This window comes from Lytechinus pictus, chromosome 3, assembly GCF_037042905.1.
Source record: "Lytechinus pictus isolate F3 Inbred chromosome 3, Lp3.0, whole genome shotgun sequence".
Taxonomy (NCBI): domain Eukaryota; kingdom Metazoa; phylum Echinodermata; class Echinoidea; order Temnopleuroida; family Toxopneustidae; genus Lytechinus; species Lytechinus pictus.
The window spans coordinates 65,596,771-65,615,821 of record NC_087247.1 but is presented as its reverse complement, the minus strand read 5'-3'; the positions used below and the strand labels follow the sequence as shown (position 1 = coordinate 65,615,821).

General features: G+C 36.1%; 1 protein-coding gene across 7 annotated transcripts in view; it reads left to right on the top strand.

Moving 5' to 3' along the window:
• Positions 1 to 15,970, top strand: part of LOC129256803 (ATR-interacting protein-like) — a 32,119-nt gene extending 16,149 nt beyond the window's left edge. For 4 of the 7 annotated variants that reach the window (XM_064097581.1, XM_064097579.1, XM_064097578.1 and 1 more), the window contains exons 8-14: positions 261 to 484; positions 2,688 to 2,830; positions 3,039 to 3,127; positions 4,368 to 4,454; positions 10,183 to 10,259; positions 12,910 to 13,067; positions 13,673 to 15,788. In XM_064097581.1, coding sequence (XP_063953651.1) covers positions 261 to 484; positions 2,688 to 2,830; positions 3,039 to 3,127; positions 4,368 to 4,454; positions 10,183 to 10,259; positions 12,910 to 13,067; positions 13,673 to 13,755 — 861 coding nt within the window. In that variant the 3' untranslated portion in view covers positions 13,756 to 15,788. Of the gene's footprint in view, positions 1 to 260; positions 485 to 2,687; positions 2,831 to 3,038; positions 3,128 to 4,367; positions 4,455 to 10,182; positions 10,260 to 12,909; positions 13,068 to 13,672 lie in introns of all 7 variants that reach the window. The other 3 variants (XM_064097585.1, XM_064097583.1, XM_064097580.1) reach the window with 2 other exon arrangements.
• The last annotated feature ends 3,081 nt before the right edge of the window (positions 15,971 to 19,051 follow it).

Sequence of the window (19,051 nt, the reverse complement as noted above, 5' to 3'; positions counted from 1 at the left end):
AAATCATAGAACTCAAATTTTACTCATTTGTTATTCTATGTTTTTCATCAATTGTAAATTTCAAACTTTCTGCTTAGATTACTTTTATTTTATCGGGTTTCAATTCCATTATTTCTCAAAGCAAAATACTTAAATTGATTCTGTGTTTTATCATTCTATATTTAAAGCTGTTGTCAATCTTTGAAATTTATATATATTTCTTACGTGGAAAGTACGTTCCTTTTCCATCTAAATCTTAAAACTCAATTTTTCTCTTATAGCCCACACAAGCCCCTGGGCGGTCAATATCCCAGCAACAGATGTCCTGTCCGGCTAACATACCATCTGCATTGTTTAACCTTCCAAGATGTCAGATCTTGATGAGACTGATAAAGATCATTAATAGCATACAGCCTTCAGAAGGACAGGGACCTTTGGTGCTAGATACTGCTATTAGGATACTCTTAGAACTTACTAGGAGATTGCCTATAGAAGATGCTTTCAGGTAGAATGTCTTGATAATGATGTAGCCAAATACTATTTGCTCATGGGAGAGATAAAAGGCTGGGTGGGGCAGAGGGCAGGGGAACAGTACTTTGTATTTAGTGAATAAGGGCATGAAATTGTTTATTTAAAGTATGAAAATGTACTTATCTCACTCTTAACCCTGATAAGACATATTCTCGATAAATCCGCCGTGCAAAATTTGTTTACCGTGTCAGTCACTGACTTATTATACGCCCGTCTAGAAGGGATGTATTATGGTATCATGCTCGGTGTCCGTCCGTTAACTTTTCCTTGTAAATGCGATAATTCCAGATAAACTTAAACTAGGCTCATACAATTTTATGTGTATGATACTAGCATGGACCCCAGGAAGCCTATTGATTATGAGGTCAAAAGGTCAAGGTCACAGTGACATGTTTTTATCTTACCCTTCTGCAGTCCTTGTAAACAGGATAACTTCATTTTAACTTAATCTAAGCTCATATAATTTGTTGTGTATGATACTAGCATGGATCTTAGGAAGCCCATAGATTGTGAGGTCAAAAGGTCAAGGTCACAGTGACATGTTTTCATCTTACCCTTCTGCAGTCCTTGTAAACGCGATAACATCAGTTTAAGTTAATCTAAGCTCATATAATTTTGTGTGTATGATACTAGCATGAATCCCAGGAAGCCTATTGATTTTGCGGTCAAAGGTCAAGATTACAGTGACATGTTTTTATCTTACCCTTCTGAAGTCCTTGTAAACGCGATAACTTTTGTTTAACTTAACCAAGGCTTATATAATTTGGTGTATATGATACTAGCATAGATCCCAGGAATTTATTGATTTTGAAGGTCAAAGGTGAAGTCGCCAGCTTCAACTTTTCTTGCTTGACCAATAATTCCATTTTCCGTGTTACAGGCGGGCGTATTATATGCTCGGCTTAGCAAAGTGCAAGTAAAAAAAGAAATTAAAAGATTGCTATTTTTGTCTCGCCTGCATAGCAGAGCAAGAATAAAGGCGCCCCTTTTCCGACGGCAGTTGTGGCTTAACGAGGTTTAGCTTTTGAACTGCCATTAAGGGTAATAAAGTATTACTGAATATCCTGCCTGAGTCCCTGGTCACATGATCAAGGTCAAAGGTTGTTTAGGGTCAGTGAACATAAACCATGTTGGGGGAATCAAAATCTTAGGGTCAATGTACATAGTATTTTATTAAATCTTTTTGTGAATAATTATTTAAATATTTTCAAAGTCAGCACTGCTGCTCTATTGAATCGCATAATGCAGGTGAGACTGCCAGAGGTGTTCCACTTGTTTTAAATACCCTTTTGTGGAGAAAAAAATTGTCTTGAAATTATACTAATATTCAGGCAATACATGGTTCCCAGCCCATCAGAGAAATCAGGGAAAAATATTTTTATTTTTTTCCAGTCAGGGAAAAATCAGGAAATTTGATAAAAAATACCTCAAATCAGGGAAAAATACCTCAATTCAGGAAAAATCAGGGAATTTTGATCGGTCCAAAAGTGGAAATCACGGTAGTCAGTCAGACTCTATTATATTTTGTTGCATATTAAAACAACAGCCATTGAAAGACTGGTTGTGGTGGGTTTTTTTTTACATGTAATTCACTGCAACAACTTAGAGAACATGTGAAATAATTGCGAAACTGGGAATGGGTGTTAATAATTATCAGAAAAATTTCAAACTTCATCAGGGAAAAATCAGGGAATTTTGTTTTCTTGGAAAGCTGGGAACCCTGGCAATACAAAATTGATCTCTTGATGATACATGTACTATATTGTCCTATACTTTAAATGTTGATTTTAGAGTACCGTAAGTGAAAGATTAAAAATATGATAGATGACAATCGAGATAGCTGTCATATAATTCTAAGCTGTCGATTATATCTGAAATTGACTTTAAAACTGTATTCTTTATTCAAGGCTCCACACTGACATTTTTCTTGGTGGTCCGATCGGTAAAAAAAAATCATCAATTTCATAATTTTGGTGGCCCGCAAAGCAAATTTAGTGGCATGAAACAACAGAAAACATCACAATTTATCAAAACTTTGGTAGCCCAACCGGGCCACCAAGTGTTGGCTTTTAAAGAATTTTGGCGGCCCAATTCTCATTTTTGGTTGCTCTGGGCCACCAGGCCACTGCTCATGTCGAGCCTCGCTTTATTTCCGTATATTTGTGTTTTTTCTGCAGGCTATCTGAACTATTGGAATCAGATTTCCTCCATCCACTGTTAACGTGTGACTATCCTAACACTCTCTGTGCTGTGCTTACAATACTCTCATCACTTGCCTCCAAATCTTGGAACCTTGCCCAGAAATTGTGTACACATTCAGGTATGCCATTTTCTAATCGTTCTTGAAATGTAAAAAAAAAAAAAAAAAAAAAAATCACAAGCCTTATATATTTTGACAAAAAGATTGTTTGAATTTGTAATTTGTGAATGAAATAAATTTAGTAATGATAATGAGTTGGTCATTTGCCAATTTTTTTTTTAATTGTTTTTGTATTAAAACATGACTCTCTTTCCACTTTGTTTTGCAGACACTTGTTTCCTGCTTCAAGTATATCAGTGTGCTAGTTGTGGACTGAACAAATGTAATACTGTAGACAGGATGCAAATAGTTGGCAAGGTACCGTTTTATTTAAGTATTAAATATCATTCTCAAGGCATTTAAGTTAGTAGATGGTACCACTCCAGTCATACAGCCTGTACTTTTTTTTTCATTTTCCCCATTAATGTTCTGTTGTATCTTACTTTTTCTTTGTAGAACACCCGTCTATGCATACCCGTCCACTTACAGCCTTGTTCAGTTATTTTTATCATACATGTCCATGCCTTTATCATCCATGAAATCAAATATCTGCTTACACTCCATAATCTCCTATTCACGTTCCTTTGATATTTCCATACTGTTCGAGAGATAAGCGTCCTACAAGCTTCGTTTCTTAGCCGGGGGCCGTTTCATAAAGCTGTTTGTAAGTTAAGAGCGACTGGTGAAACTTTCTTACGCACTTAACCATCACCAGTGAATATACCATTTACCACAAGAAAGGATCACCAGTCGTTCTTAAAGTCGATCTTAACTTACAAACAGCTTTATGAAACACCCACCTGGTCTCTTTTTTCATTTTTTAAAGCATACATACATGCACAACTATTCATGTTCTTTTAAAAAGGTTTGATATATCTATGATGTTTGTCTATTATTTGTCATTACTAATTTGCAAGTGTAAGCTCTTTTTTATGATTGATTCATATTGATTTTGTATTTATGTTTTTCTCATTTGTATTCTGGAGAAAATGGATATAGAAATGAAATAAATCAATAAATTCAATTCAATACCTTTAATCAAGCCCTAGCAAGGTTTATTAGTCTTTTAAAATTCATTTTCAGTACTAGATTTAGATGTGGAATATAAAAAAAACCAGAATGACAAAGTGCCACCTTATACTTCTGTTGATTAATTTCATGCCTATTGTAACCTTTTTATACTTAAAAAGTATTGTGTGCCAAAATTTACATGCAATATTCATAATACACTTTGATGTGTATCTTACCTTATTTATTTTAAACACTAAAATTTACAGCATGCAGAAATGACTTGAAAGCAGATAGTATTCTTGAGTATCAGCAGTCTGTTTCTGTTTCAACTTATTTCAAAGACCAAATTACCACATTAAAATTAGCATTTTAATCTCAGAATCAAAATAGATATCACTTTTTGTCATTTAAATGAACAGTTGTAAGGTCAGAATAGGCACTAATCTTCACAACCATAATCCACCAGATAAGACTTGCAGATGTCTGCCTTTATATCATCCCATACTATGTAAATTGTTATTAGTATTTGTTTTTCTCATTTATTTAGATCATTGATCTTCTGACATGTATAACATCTGTGCATGAGGATGGAGCAGCTTTTTTACTTGATACTGATTGTCAGTGTAGTGAAGAGGTAACATTTTCTAGATTTCATCCCTGGCCCCATTGAACAAAAATTACTACTATGATAAATTTGCCATCAATTTTATTGTCTCGCCCTGCATAGCAGAGCGGGACTAAAGGCGCCGCTTTTCAGATGGCGGTGTCGGCGTTTATATCAAATCTTAACCTAAGGTTAAGTTTTTGAAATGTCATCAAAACCTAGAAAATGCACCTAGTTTATGAAAATTGAACGTAAGGGTTATCAAGTATTAGTGAACATCCTGCCTGAGTGTGAGGTCACATGACCAAGGTCAATGGTCATTTAGGGTCAATGAACTTAGACCATGTTTGGGAAATAAAAATCTTAACTTGTTGATTTCCGTCATAACTTTAAAAGTTTATAGAACTGGTTCTTGAGACTTGGACATAAGAGTAATCAAGTATCACTGAACATCTTTTGTGAGTTTCAGGTCACATGACCAAGGTCATTAAGGGTCAATGAACTTATGATAATATTAAGATAATCAAAACAAATTCTTAACTAAGGTTAAGTTTTTGAAATGTCATAACTTTGAAAGTATATGAATCTAGTTAATGAAATTTGGACACAAGAGTAATCAAGTATCAGTGAACATCCTCTGTGCGTTTCAGGTCACATGACCAAGGTCATTTAACTTTGGCCGTATTAGGGGTATTTGTTGAATTGCCTTCATAACTTTGAAAGTCTATGAATCTAGTTCATGAAATGTAAATATAAGGGCAATCAAGTATCACTGATTGTCTTGCACAAGTCTTTTGTCACATGATCAAGGTAAAATGTCATTTAGGGTCAATGAATAGAGTATTTTCATATGAATGGTGTTTTTTTTTTTTTTTTATTATTCTGTAGTCTTTTTCATGCATGCCTCAACCAAACAATCTAATTTTTTTACCAAAACTGGTCCAATGAGTGTAGAAAACCACCGGTGAAATTATGTCAAAATTATCTCAAAATCATTCTGTTCAAAAGATACAACATTTCAATAAAGGGAAGACTTCCTTTTGTGTTGAGTATTGTTGGTCTGTTTAATGGTGTAGGGTGCCCAGGCCCTCAGTTATTTAAAATTGATGCAAAGGTTTTGATTTCTGCACCAAATTGTAGGTAAGGGTCTATAGAAAAATCAGTTATCATCAATCATCTGGTACAAATTTCTGCACCAAATTGTAGGTAAGGGTCTATAGAAAAATCAGCTATCATTGATCATCTGGTACAAATTGCAGTCACATGGTCAGGGTCAAAGGTTATTTGAGGTCAGCAAACATAATTTATTACCGAATGAAAGGTCTTTTGTTAAAAATTATCATCTTGTACCCCTTTCTTACGGCGCTTCTCCCCTATGAACTTCGCTGGCAAAGTTCGTCAGCGAAGGGGAAAGTGTCCAGTATGAAAGGTACACAGGAGAACTTTCCTGGTGAAACGGTTTCCCAGGCGTAGTCCGATGGTGAAAGGCCAATATTAAAGCTCACTGGAGAACTCCGCTTAAATGACATTAGAGGTCAAATTTCATATCCCCGAAATCCCCTGAACTGAGATTCTGAGCGCTGAAAAAAGTGGATGGCCGATTAATCTATAGTCAAATGCCCTCGAACATGCAATGTCTTTTTTACTAACGATATTATGATAGCGTCGTAAACATGCTAAAAATATTAAAATACCCTGATTTTTTTTTTTAATCTTTCAAAAATATGTTGTAGTTTGAATCTTTTGACACCTTTTTTAATCGATAAGAAGTTATATTTACAATGTTATTTTCATTCCTTGAGCACCTGTTGAGCTTGTTCAGCTGAGAACTAGATCTTTAACTGGCTGTCATCTCCAAAACTTAGTATATTAATTAGTAGTCTACAATTAAGATATTGACGTTGTATGACATATTGCGATATAAGAAAATCTTTTAAAAAGCGTGCACCTTCATTGACCTCGGTCTGCACTTATTTCCACTTGAGCAAATCGCAAGTCGACTCGCCAGGGAAGAGATATCAGTGCGAAAGGGCACATTTTTCTCTTCGCCTTGGAAGTGAGGAATGTGTGACAGAGAAGTTTGCCGGGGAAAAGGGAAGAGGCCAGTAGGAAAGGGGTATTAGTTTTCAAAGTCAGCACCACTTCTGCAATGTTGAATTGTGTAATGCAGGTGAGACTGCCAGGGGCATACCACTTGTTTGCATTACATCTCATAACTTTTTATCCTTTGGAACCTGAATTGGTGATTTTTATGTTAATACATAGGTTATATCTGAGCAGTTAAATAGAAATGAAATTAGATTAACTGAAAATTGAAATGGCTGCCCATATCCAGGATGGATGCCAATTTGAAAACCTTTTTGCATTACATCTCATAACTTCTGTCCTATGGAACATAAAATGGTAATTTTTGGTGTATAAAGGTTTCGATATATGAGCAACCGCGTTGAAGTATATAAAATTAAAAATGATTAACATTCAAAATGGCTGCCAAAAGAAAAGATGGCAACCTATTTTGGATTCTTTTTGGCGTTATCATACCTGCCAACCTTTGATAATAAAAAATCAGTATCAAAGCTACGAGGGCGCCGAGAGGTGTCCGGCCCGCTCCAACGGTAGGGACTCTTTGCATTTTCAGCATGTAAAAGTAGCATTTCCCTACACTTTTAAAGCAAATTTACCCTCCAGAGGATGACCTACATGTAGAGTCTACCTTCATTTATCAATTAAAAGTTAAAAAAAGGTCTTTAAAATATCACTTTTGTGACAAAACACCACCCAGTTTCATTCAGGTGTGATTTGTTTTCATTTAAATCTATATAGATTTAGGAATAATTTTTCTTGTTCACCAGAGCTCTCAAAAACTTTAATTTTGAGCATATTTTTGTGAGGCCCTCTATTGGTGGAAAGTGAGGTTGATGCAGATCTTCATCTCCACAGATTCTCTTTCTAATTAGAAAAATTAATTTCAAGAATTCAATTGAGTTTTGGGCCAAGGCATATTTTTTATGATGAATTTAGATTTAAGTTAGCCCTAACGTTACTGTATTAAAAACTGACGTGCCAAAAACAAACATTTGTTTATCCAGCCTATCTATCAATCATGCATCAAGGGAAAATAAGCCAAACATTGACAATCTTATTCATGTTATTTCACCACACAGGGGTTACTGACTGAGGACAAGATGATATTATAACCTACATTGGATAAGTGTTTGTTGATATAAGAAAGCAGATTTTCAACCATGACAAAAACGGAGCCGAAACTAACGGCTGCATGCGCCCGACCCGCACCCACCACTGCACTTGCGGTGAGACGGTGAGGCTGAGGCGCAGCAACTCGGCGGGCACCAGGAGTTTAGGCAAGCGAAGCAAGTAGATTTGGTGTTCGGCTCCGAGGGCTCAACTTGAGATCGAAAGTTGATAATCTCCTTTCTTCCTAAAAAATTTGACAATTATTCGAAAAGTAAAGTACAGATCAATGTTCAAATTGCGCAGGGATAGATCTAACTTAGAGTAACTGCGTCGGTGCGCGGCCGGGCGGGGGTTGGTGTACTTGTGCAGCCGTTCATCAGCCCAGCAGACTCAGCAATATACCACTGAAATCACCAACACACTCTAGACATTTACACTACACATTCACTAACTCCCACACATGGGCAAAACCTCAAATAAAAAGTGAAATTTTCTTACCGAAATCACCATATTTCACGTCAAAAATATCACCATTTGTGATTCTTAACATAGTAGTTAGGAAACAAGGGGTCTAAAAAGGTGAATTTTTCACGGTTTTCCGATGTTCGTGGATTAAGAAAACATGTCCTCACTAAAAACTGGCACTTTCGCTAGCCGATGTAAGCCGCCATTTTTTTCCGAAAGTCAACGCTAATATAAAAAAATAATAAAAAAACATGAAGAATACGACAACAACACCTCAAAATGTAGCGCCCTAAGTGTGGCCGTTGCATGTACGCTCGTTATTTTCACATGCATTTGCAATGGAACTGCGCACTTAGCAGTGTTTGCGCACCGTTTAAAGTCGCTCTCCGTGTATATAGTGTAGCTAGCGCATTTGCGTAGCCATGCGCTCCAGTCGTTTATGCGTTAGTCACATCTTACAGCCGTGCATGCATTAGTCGCATCATACAGCCGTTTCAATAATTTCAACACTATTGATTAACCCAAAAATCAGAATTTTGGTTTTAAAATTCGGAATTCGGAATGGAGGTCGAAAAATTGGTATAATTCCGCTTAAATCGGAATGGTTGGCAGGTATGCATTACAGCTCATAATCCTTGAGCTATGGAACTAAAAATGTTGAATTTGTAGCCTAAACAGAGGTTTTGATGTATGAGCAATTAAATAGACCTGTTCATAGTTCCATTTTGCACATGGCATGGTGGTTTTATATTCAATGAGATAAACATCAACTTTGGTGTCTTGATTATTCATATATTTTGAATTGTGCTTTTAGTTAGATCCACAGAAATGGACGCAAAAATGTGTCCATTAGCAATTGGTATACAAATAGCGAATAGGCATGAATGCAAAATCTCGCACTATTGCATGAATAAGAATATGCGCTATTTGTGTTGTACAACGCCTCGGAATCTAGCGAAAATATGGAGAAAACAAGAGTTTTTCCCTGTAGTAATCTATGAAAAAGGAGCAAAAATATTGAAAGCGAAAAGCAAAATCCCACAAGCGCACATGATCTTGGACAGCATTGCGCATTTAGCCAGCAGGCTTATACGCGTATTGTCACCTTATTTAATACTGAGCGCAATGAATTAAATCGCATTGTGACGTCACCTAAAGCCGTGCAACGGTACATTTTGGATGGTACGTCTTGTGTGCAACGGTACGAATGTTTGACATTCAGCCTCCCATTTGCTCGCATACAACAAGCTAAGTAGGCGTTGTACAATATTTAACAGTTGGCCAAGTACATTGTAATAGCAGCATGCTATGCATTCAAAGTAGAAATGGAATGAATACCACCTTATACACTGGCGGATCCAGGGGGGGCACAGCCGTCCCATGCCCCCCCCCCTTTGAGAGGCACAATTAAATTTGTAATGGAAAAATGCTGTAAGTGTGCCCCCCCCCCTTTTGAAAGTGAAGACCTTTTTTTTTGCTTCTCAAATTTTTTCGTGGACGAAATGTGCTTAATTTTTGGTTAAAAACCTTTTTTTTTTTTGCTTCTCAAATTTTTGTGGACAAAATGTCCATATTTTTTGGTTGAAAACTTTTTTTTTTGCTTCTCAAATTTTTCCTAGGGGAAATGTGCCCCCCTTTTGGGAAATCCTGGATCCGCCCCTGGTGCTATTATGGTCATTAATTTCTGAATCCTGCTATATCAGAAATATGTACTTAAATCCGTGTTTTGAAATTTGCCTAATGAAATGAAAGAAAGGAAATTTAATTTGGTTGTCGAGTTGAATTCACAGTATAAACTTATCAGAAAGTCTCATCCTTGTGAAACTGACAGCACCGAGTGATAGACTTGTAAAAAGTAATGCAACTAAACTTGGAATCGGCCATATTCTTATTGTATTGAACTTGTATAGCATTGTACATCTGCGAAACTAAATATCATTTATTCCCCCAATCTCAAAGTAAAAACAATAAACACCTCACAACTTCTGTACTTTTGAAGTGTTACATCATTTTGAAATGACCATCACACTTTTTTTAATTATTATTTTTACAAGAAAGAAAAAAATATTTTGATTTGCATTATGTTTTTGTTTTGCAGGTTGTCTCTTCTATGGTAATCATGTTATCAAGAGAGTTCAGATCTATTGATCCAGACTGTGATCTTCAAAGTCATAGGTAGGTCTCTCTCTCTCTCTCTCTCTCTCATATTTGCTTATTACCACACAAGATGGTTACACCAATTGACCCATGGTCCAACTAAAATCCCTATCAGTCAAGATGATATCTTTTGATGGTGTGTTTTGCATTTCTTGTCATGGTTTAGGTCTTGGTATGCTGGAAAGTATTGTAAATCAATTCTGCATAATATGCCCAGTAATATGATTACATGTATATCATCACAGATAGATACAATTAAGTATTTTTCACAATTCTTTGTCATCTGGAGGTAAGAAAAATAGTCCAATAGTTTCTGTCTCTGCCTTTTTTTCTTCCAAACTGCCTTGATAAACTCCTAAAATTATTATAAGCATTTGAGTTGAAACCTGAATCCTAATATCCTGTGAAAAGTATCGATTTGTATCAATCACTGTTTATTGTATCCCCCGAACAGAGTTCGGAGGATACTATGGATTTGGCCTCGTCGCGCCGTCCGCCGCAGAGATTTCCTTGTGAGCGCTCTATCAGCTGCATTTCTTCTCCAATCTTCTTGAAATTTAGCATGAAGGTTGAGTACGGTATAGCGAAGAAGCCTATTGTTTTGGTGTGGGCGGAGACATCATTGCCATGGTAAAAAGAGTTTTTGTGGAAATATAGCAGAGATGTCCTTGTGAGCGCTCTACCAGCTGCATTTCTTCTCCGATCATCTTTTAATGTGGCATGAAGGTCCATTATGGTAAAGCAAAGCCGCCTTTTGATTTTGGTGTGGGTAGAGACATTGTTGCCATGGTAACAAGAGTTTTTGTCTCGCCCACCAGAGGTGAAGGCGAAACTGAGGGATCCAAACGTCGTTTGTCCGTCCGTCTCAAACCTTATGACACATAACTCCACAACCGTAAGTCACTTTTCAACCAAACGTGGATGGTAGATGGACTTGGGGGACCTGCATGTTATCCTGCAGTCGGAGGTCACATGGTAAGGTCAAAGGTCATTTTCAGGTCAACGTTAAAGTTTACATGCAAGACTCTTATGACACCTAACTCCGCAACCGTAAGTCACTTTTCAACCAAACTTGGTTGGTAGATGGACTTGGGGGACCTTCATGTTATGCTGCAGTCGGAGGTCACATGGTAAGGTCAAAGGTCATTTTCAGGTCAACGTTAAAGTTTACATGCAAGACTCTTATGACACCTAACTCCGCAACCGTAAGTCACTTTTCAACCAAACTTGGTTGGTAGATGGACTTGGGGGACCTTCATGTTATGCTGGCAGTTGGAGGTCACATGGTAAGGTCAAAGGTCATTTTCAGGTCAACATTAAAGTTTACATGCAAGACTCTTATGACACCTAACTCCGCAACCGTAAGTCACTTTTCAACCAAACTTGGATGGTAGATGGATTTGGGGTACCTGTATGTTATGCTGCAGTCGGAGGTCACATGGTAAGGTCAAAGGTCATTTTCAGATCATAGTTAAAGTTTACATGCAAGACTCTCTTATGACACCTAACTCCGCAACCGTAAGTCACTTTTCAACCAAACTTGGATGGTAGATGGACTTGGGGGGCCTGCATGTTAGGCTGCAGTCAGAGGTCACATGGTAAAGTCAAAGGTCATTTTAAGGTCAACGTTGAAGTTTACATGGAAGACTCTCTTTCTCCGCAACCGTAAGTCACTTTTCAACCACACTTGGATGGTAGATGGGCTTGGAGGGCCTGCATGCTAGGGTCATTGTCGCCATGATAATTGTATTCATTTGTCAAATTTCTGTGTGAGCTCTATATATCACAATGACGGATGACGCGGTGGGTTCGGGGGATACATGTGCTCGGCTGCGCGACCCGCCGAGCATCTCTAGTTTAAGTACATGGTCCACGTTTTATCAAGTACATGATATTTTTCATTGCCAGGTTTTTGGGGGCTGCTTGTCAACAATGTAGCATCATAAATGTGACATCAGTCTGGGGCAGTTTGCTCTTTGCCTCCGTGATGCAGGATGCCAAACGAAGGATGATGATGATGATGGTGGTGGTGGTGGTGATGATGATGATGATGATGATGATGATGATAATAAAGATTTGTATAGCGCACATATCTGTCGACACTCAAGGCGCACAATTAACTACTTATACAATATAGAAAATGAAATTAATAAATAAACAGAAATTGAACAAATTGACAAAGAAATACACAATCAGTTACAGTTGGTATTCAAAATAACAAGTAGGCCTTGTGATAATCCCACAACAATTAATGAAATGCTTCCTTTATGAGGTAAGTCTTCAATTTGTTGTGGAATATCTCTGTCGACTGGCAAGACTTAATGTCCGATGGGAGTGAATTCCACAAACGGGGACCAGCAACAGAAAAAGATCTGTTACCCCAGGACCTCTTCACTCTAACTTGTTGGAACTGGTGAACATTCCCTGAACGAAGACGGGGTCTACATGATCTCTTCACCTCCAGAAGATCTGATAGGTGCACTGGTGTCTAGTTGGTTTTAAGTTGAAAGAACAAGGAAAGAACTTTGTAGTCTTTGCCTAACAGACATCCAGTGTAATTCCTTGAGAACTAGAGTTATATAATCCGACAGCTTTGAATGATGATGATGATATAAGTATTTTTGTACTTTTTGATGTTCTGAGAACAGTTCTCTGGTTATCATTGCAGAATGTTGATAATCCGAAAGGGACTTCTTCCACTCCACTCTCTGTACATGGATAGTAATTTCACTGACCATCGACTGGAAGCAGAACAACAGTACAATCATCTCATTACAGAGATGAACAGACTGTTATCAACCCTTGCAGTGATACATAGGCATGAAGGTAAGAAACTTTAACATATATGCCTGCTCAATTGTTACCTCAACCAGATTAAGATTGTTTTTTGACATCCACTTTTGTTAGGAGAACATATGGGGTTACATGTACATATCAAAGATGTCCACTGTACGTTCTGAGTTAACAAGATTCCTATGCACATAAACCTAGAGGAATGACGACTGAAGCAAATAGTGTTCCGATATTTGCCCTATCGAGAATTGCTACTGTCTTGATTTCTCTAAAGGTGTGTAGGGTTGTGAGTGTAATAGGTATATTGGGTTAGGAATAATGCGGGGATGAGGATTACATGTAATTCTCATTTCATTTCGGGTCAGGTCTCTGTAAGGATTAGTATATTTTTCCGTTGGCTTTCACTTGGTAACTGTCTTGGGTTTCTTAGTGTGTATAGTATATCGCTCTTTTGTGAGTATAGGCCTATATATTATGATGATCCTCAAATTGCTCGTATTTAAAATGAATTCATTGGAGATTATGAATGTGTATATTGAATTAAGTATGTTGTCTATGCGTGATATTACTATGCGTGATATTAACTAACAAACATAAATTTACTCCCCCCATTCCCTTTCCTTTTCGCTCTTTATTAGTTGGGTTCCTCCAAGACTTTGAAGGGTCAGATGAAGATGATTTGGATCAGGATAGTCAAGAGCAGCAAATGGATGTTAATTAAAATACTATACAGAGATATCAATCATATCCAAGTTCTTCGCTGGTAGTTTTATGTTATTGTCGGATCAAATCATTTGATGGATAATATTCAAAGACTGCATTTTTAACATTAACTTTACAGCTATTAAGTTGAACAAATCTGCAATTGAAAAACGACTTCATTGGAACATAATAAGACACAAAATATTATGTTGTTGATCAAGAGAAAGAATGGTTCATGGTATTTAGATAATAAAATGAAAGTGAAGATTCTCTTTAGCCCATGTCTGAGGAGTTGAATGTAAGTATATAAAGAAAAAAAAACCCTGTAGATCTGACTTTTCAACCTAAACTATAGATCTAGAGCAGAGTACTTATGCATTGTGCTGTGGAATACATTGATGGGAAAAGTTTGATTGAAAGAATAAAAATGTTGGAAAATTACTTTTGGAGGTACCAAGTACACATTTGCTCTTCCAAAGGGTGGCATTACTCTGTCATACTTCAGATTTGATGTTATAATTGTCACAAAAGCAGAAAATCCTTTTTGGGAGATTTTTTTTTTGCAGATGCCAACCAGTATGATTTTATTGTTTTTAAGTACTACAAAACAAGTAAATTACACTGTAATAAAAAAAATGATTAGACACTCAAGATCTTGTAGTGCTTTGATATAATATAGGAGAGCCCTACAGTCATTGATCTACAATTGAATTGTACTAGGTTGGTACTAGGAGTGGTTTTCATAATCATGTATGTAAATTGTGTACAGTAGACATTAGACAAAGAAAGATGAAGAATTATTTAAAGATCCATTGTGTAGGTGATGTACATGTAGGCAATTTCTATTCAGGTTATACCCACTGTAAGATGTGAAGTATCACATTCATTGCACCATTTAAATGAAAATGATTTTTACCTTAAATTGCCTTTGCTATTTCTTTCAAATATGTATTATGTATGAAGCAGCAAACTAATCATTGCAGCATCAAGTTCTTAGCCTCTTACAACTGTATCATATTAATCTCCTAGTACCTAGTACTCTGTAAAGCACCTATTCACATGACATCGTTCTGTCTTTGTTAAAAAAAAAGTACTAAGAGCATACCTTGAATATTGATTCTTGCAGAGACAGCATGTGTTATTGCTGTTCAGAAGAAATGCTCCTTTCTTTTTGTTTGTTTATCCAGCACAAGTATTCAGTTATTAGTCTTTGATTTGTAATGATTTTCTGTTTTGCATGAGTCATGCTATGGGATCAAATTCCTGCACTAAACTAATCCTTAACCCTAAGAAGACTGGGGGGGGGGCTGATTCAGCCCCCCCTCGACATTTTTTGACCGCGTCACTCGCTGACTTTTTACTTTCAAGTCTCGTGCAACTTTTGAGACCAAAATTGTGACCCCCGGGTACGCTGTTCCGAAATTACACAACATTTCGTAAGCGCATGCAGACCCAGAATTACTCAAAAACGTGAATTTGTGTACAAATCCAATGCAAATAGTGTTTTTAGCCAAAATTTAAAATGTATCATTATTTTTCCTTTTACTGCTTAAAATCAATTTTAATTTTATCTTGTTAATGGTCAAAATAAAAATCCCCGACAATTTCCATTGAAAAAACATTAAAAACAAAAAGTCGAAAAACAAAGAAATACATAAGAAATTTAGAAAACAATAGCATACATAAGAAAATAAACGTGATGTTAAAATTTTTGAAAAATAAATTTGATCAGATGCCTATCTAGAGTATATGAAACAAAAATTAGCATTTTAGGGGTATTATTTTATTAATTAGAGCAAACTTATGATTTTACGCATAAATTAGCATAATTAATGAGCAATGAGATTTTTCACAGAATTTGATATTATAGTTTTTTAGATAATGCCATGGGTAACGCGTGTGCCAATTTTCGTCGCGATCGCGCGATCGACGGCCGTGATCATAAGGAGGGCTGAATCAGCCCCCCCCCCCCCCCATCTTAGGCGTCGAAATAGCCCTGGGGCGGTATTCTGAGGTCATTTTATCTTTAAAATATTTTATTTTATCTCTTAAAATTAAATTGGTATTCTGAGATGACATTTTATCTCTCAGATAAAATTCAAAATTTTATCTTGCTTATAAATTTTATCTTGCGTATCTATGATGATACGCAACAGAGCAGTGCCTGCGTAGACATACACATTGCGTATCTGGACATTGCAACGCAGATGATGTGCTTGCGCCCAAGTTACTTTGAAGAAAAAATAAAATAAACTTAAAAGAGGGTAGGGGCTATTTTATCTCCGCGACGTTGATTTCGTCAATATTTCTAGGTGAATTAAGTCCAAATGTTGGCATGAAAATTAAGAAAAATTATATATTAATTGAGAACACCACCTTAAAGTTATTCCTGTACAATCAGGAAGCATTTCATAAGACTTTTCTTGACTAATATTGTCTTTGAAATGATGCTTGAAAAGATGCGATATAGACTTCGAAAAAAGATGAGAGTATTGTCATTTTTGTTAAAAAGAAATCTCTGTAAAGACGCGCAAGCGTATAGTGCAAGCGTATTGAAGTCAATAAATTGACGCAATCTCACTCCTTCGCCACACCTCCTAGCGGAATGGATTTCCATTGGTTGAGTGATATGAGAGAGCTATAAAAGCGCGTTTCTAATTGGATATTGATTAAAAAATAGGTGTGTCTTACAAAGATAAAATGAAGATAAAATTGTTCTCAGAATACCAATTCGGAGAGATTTTAAGGGTATTTTATCTCACTGATTTTAACGGAGATAAAATATTTTATTTCATCTGAGATAAAATGGATCTCAGAATACCACCCCAGTCTATTTAGGGTTAAGTCACCTTTCATACTAGTCATTATTGTTTTTAAGTACTACAAAACAAGTAAATTACACTGTAATAAAAAAAATGATTAGACACTCAAGATCTTGTAGTGCTTTGATATAATATAGGAGAGCCCTACAGTCATTGATCTACAATTGAATTGTACTAGGTTGGTACTAGGAGTGGTTTTCATAATCATGTATGTAAATTGTGTACAGTAGACATTAGACAAAGAAAGATGAAGAATTATTTAAAGATCCATTGTGTAGGTGATGTACATGTAGGCAATTTCTATTCAGGTTATACCCACTGTAAGATGTGAAGTATCACATTCATTGCACCATTTAAATAACCAACCCTCTTATAAATAGCGCAATGAACCCTTATGTTTAGGTAAATGGCAGGGCTGGTATTCAATTCAATACTTGGATTAAGCAAGAGTTTTATTTTGTGTTTAATTTGTACAAGATATTTTGTATGTATTTGAATACTTAATATGTTACTTATAAAATGTAAGCCAAATTCTTACAAGCTTTGTGATGCTATAATGGGTTGCTGCCTATGGTTGCACCAAAGGAGCTACTTTATAATTTAGGGACAGCCCAACTCGGGATGATTAGGCACAAAAATATTTACCTGGCAATAAAAATATCTTATTTATAATTCTCTTCCAAGGGTGCCTAGTACCAAATTATTGAATATAATATTGAAAAAAATCAAAGTAAACTTACTGATTTATATGACCAAGGTATTGAATTGATTACTAGCTCAGTTCTAGAAAATGTTGAAAAAAATGTTGCATGGACTAGCCTATACCCCTTAACTTGTTTTTTTTTAATTAGCGAGTTCAATTTTTGTTCGATATTGCCTGTACTAGACACCAGTGTTTGTTTTGAGTTGTTTAACTTTTCCAATTATGTTGCATTTTTTAAAATCTGAAATTGCATGCTGACGCATCTTCAAGGAAATTGAGTTGAGCAAAGATAATCTCTTTGGATGCATTTCATGAAAGGACTTTCCAGATATTTCATTTGTTTTATCTGTTACCTATGCATCTCATCCAGAAAGTTATCAGATCCAACAGCTTGTCTGATTACACAATTTGTCGAAATGCTACCCAGATATTTACAATCTTAACATTGAATTAGAAAAAAATAGGTATTGTCACTGGAGTGTTAAGCCTTGTATTCTAAAATATAAACATTTTGAGTACAGCTCAAAACAGGGTTAGTGGCAATCTTCTTTTGCCCTATGAGACTTATCCACAGGAATTAGGATTGTTTTCACACAATATAAGGTTGCCACATTTCTAAAATACAGCTTTTTCTGAGTTGCCCTGAAAATGTACAATTATTGAGGTACAAGGTTAGCACCCCAGCCACGATTTGATATGCCTACTAGTACTAGTCTAGTGTTTACATATTTTATGTGATATCTTATCTCTTAGATGCTTGATTCACTGAGACCTCAATGCTTGTCACCTGTAATGTAATACACAAATTTGTTAGGTTGTTTTCGATTATTTCGAAATTTGTTAAGCAAAGTTTCGCTATTGTGATTTAAAGTTATATATTGTCATGTTTACAGGACAGGTAAGTCAAATCTTTTGAGACCACATAAATCTGTTGGACTTAGGAGAAATTTGACTTTGTTGATTATTCGATTTATGGAAGGTTGACTAAAGGCTTGACTAAATACATATACATTACCTGTATATGTATGTTCGAGGATATTCACTACACTTCCCTATAAATCTCTTTTTCCTTCTCCCATTTTCTCAAAAATCTCCTTGTCCCTTCTCATGCAGTCTATCTGCCTCTCTCTGTTGCTTTCATGTTTCTTCTATATTTCTAGATTGAATGTGAATGCCTGAATGTAAAACACCTGCAGCAGAGTGTACAATCCTCCAACCAATTTGCTTCAAAAGTAAACTTATTTCTCTATTGTACAGGTAGACAGTCCAACTGTGTGTATATATGGATTGTATATATTTTGTATATTTCTATACCACACAGTGCCAATAAAAGTTTATTTGCTTTGTACAAATATGTGTCACTTGTGTCATAGATATTTGAAAGCAGAAGTATGATTGCTGAAGATTGGTGTTGACTCAGTATATCATGATCCAAATAGAATCATTGGGATGTCAAACATTGCCCTACCCCCACATTGGCAAAAAGAAGGAAGTGGCACTTTTAAGGCCATATCTTGCTATCCCAAGTTGATTTGAATCAATAGAGCAGAATCAAACAAGTATGTAACTCAGAATTTCATCAAAATAAGACAGCTACTCTAGTTACAAGACTTTGCCCAAAGATTTGGGGGATCTCCACCAAATCATACATTTTTGTAATGATATATATTTCATGAGGAATTCAACCTGGTTCAACATAATTTTGAGGCAAATTAGGGATGTTTTATGTTATTACACAAAAAATATTTTGCAACTTGGTTCTCTCATTTGCATATCACTGTTTTGTGCAA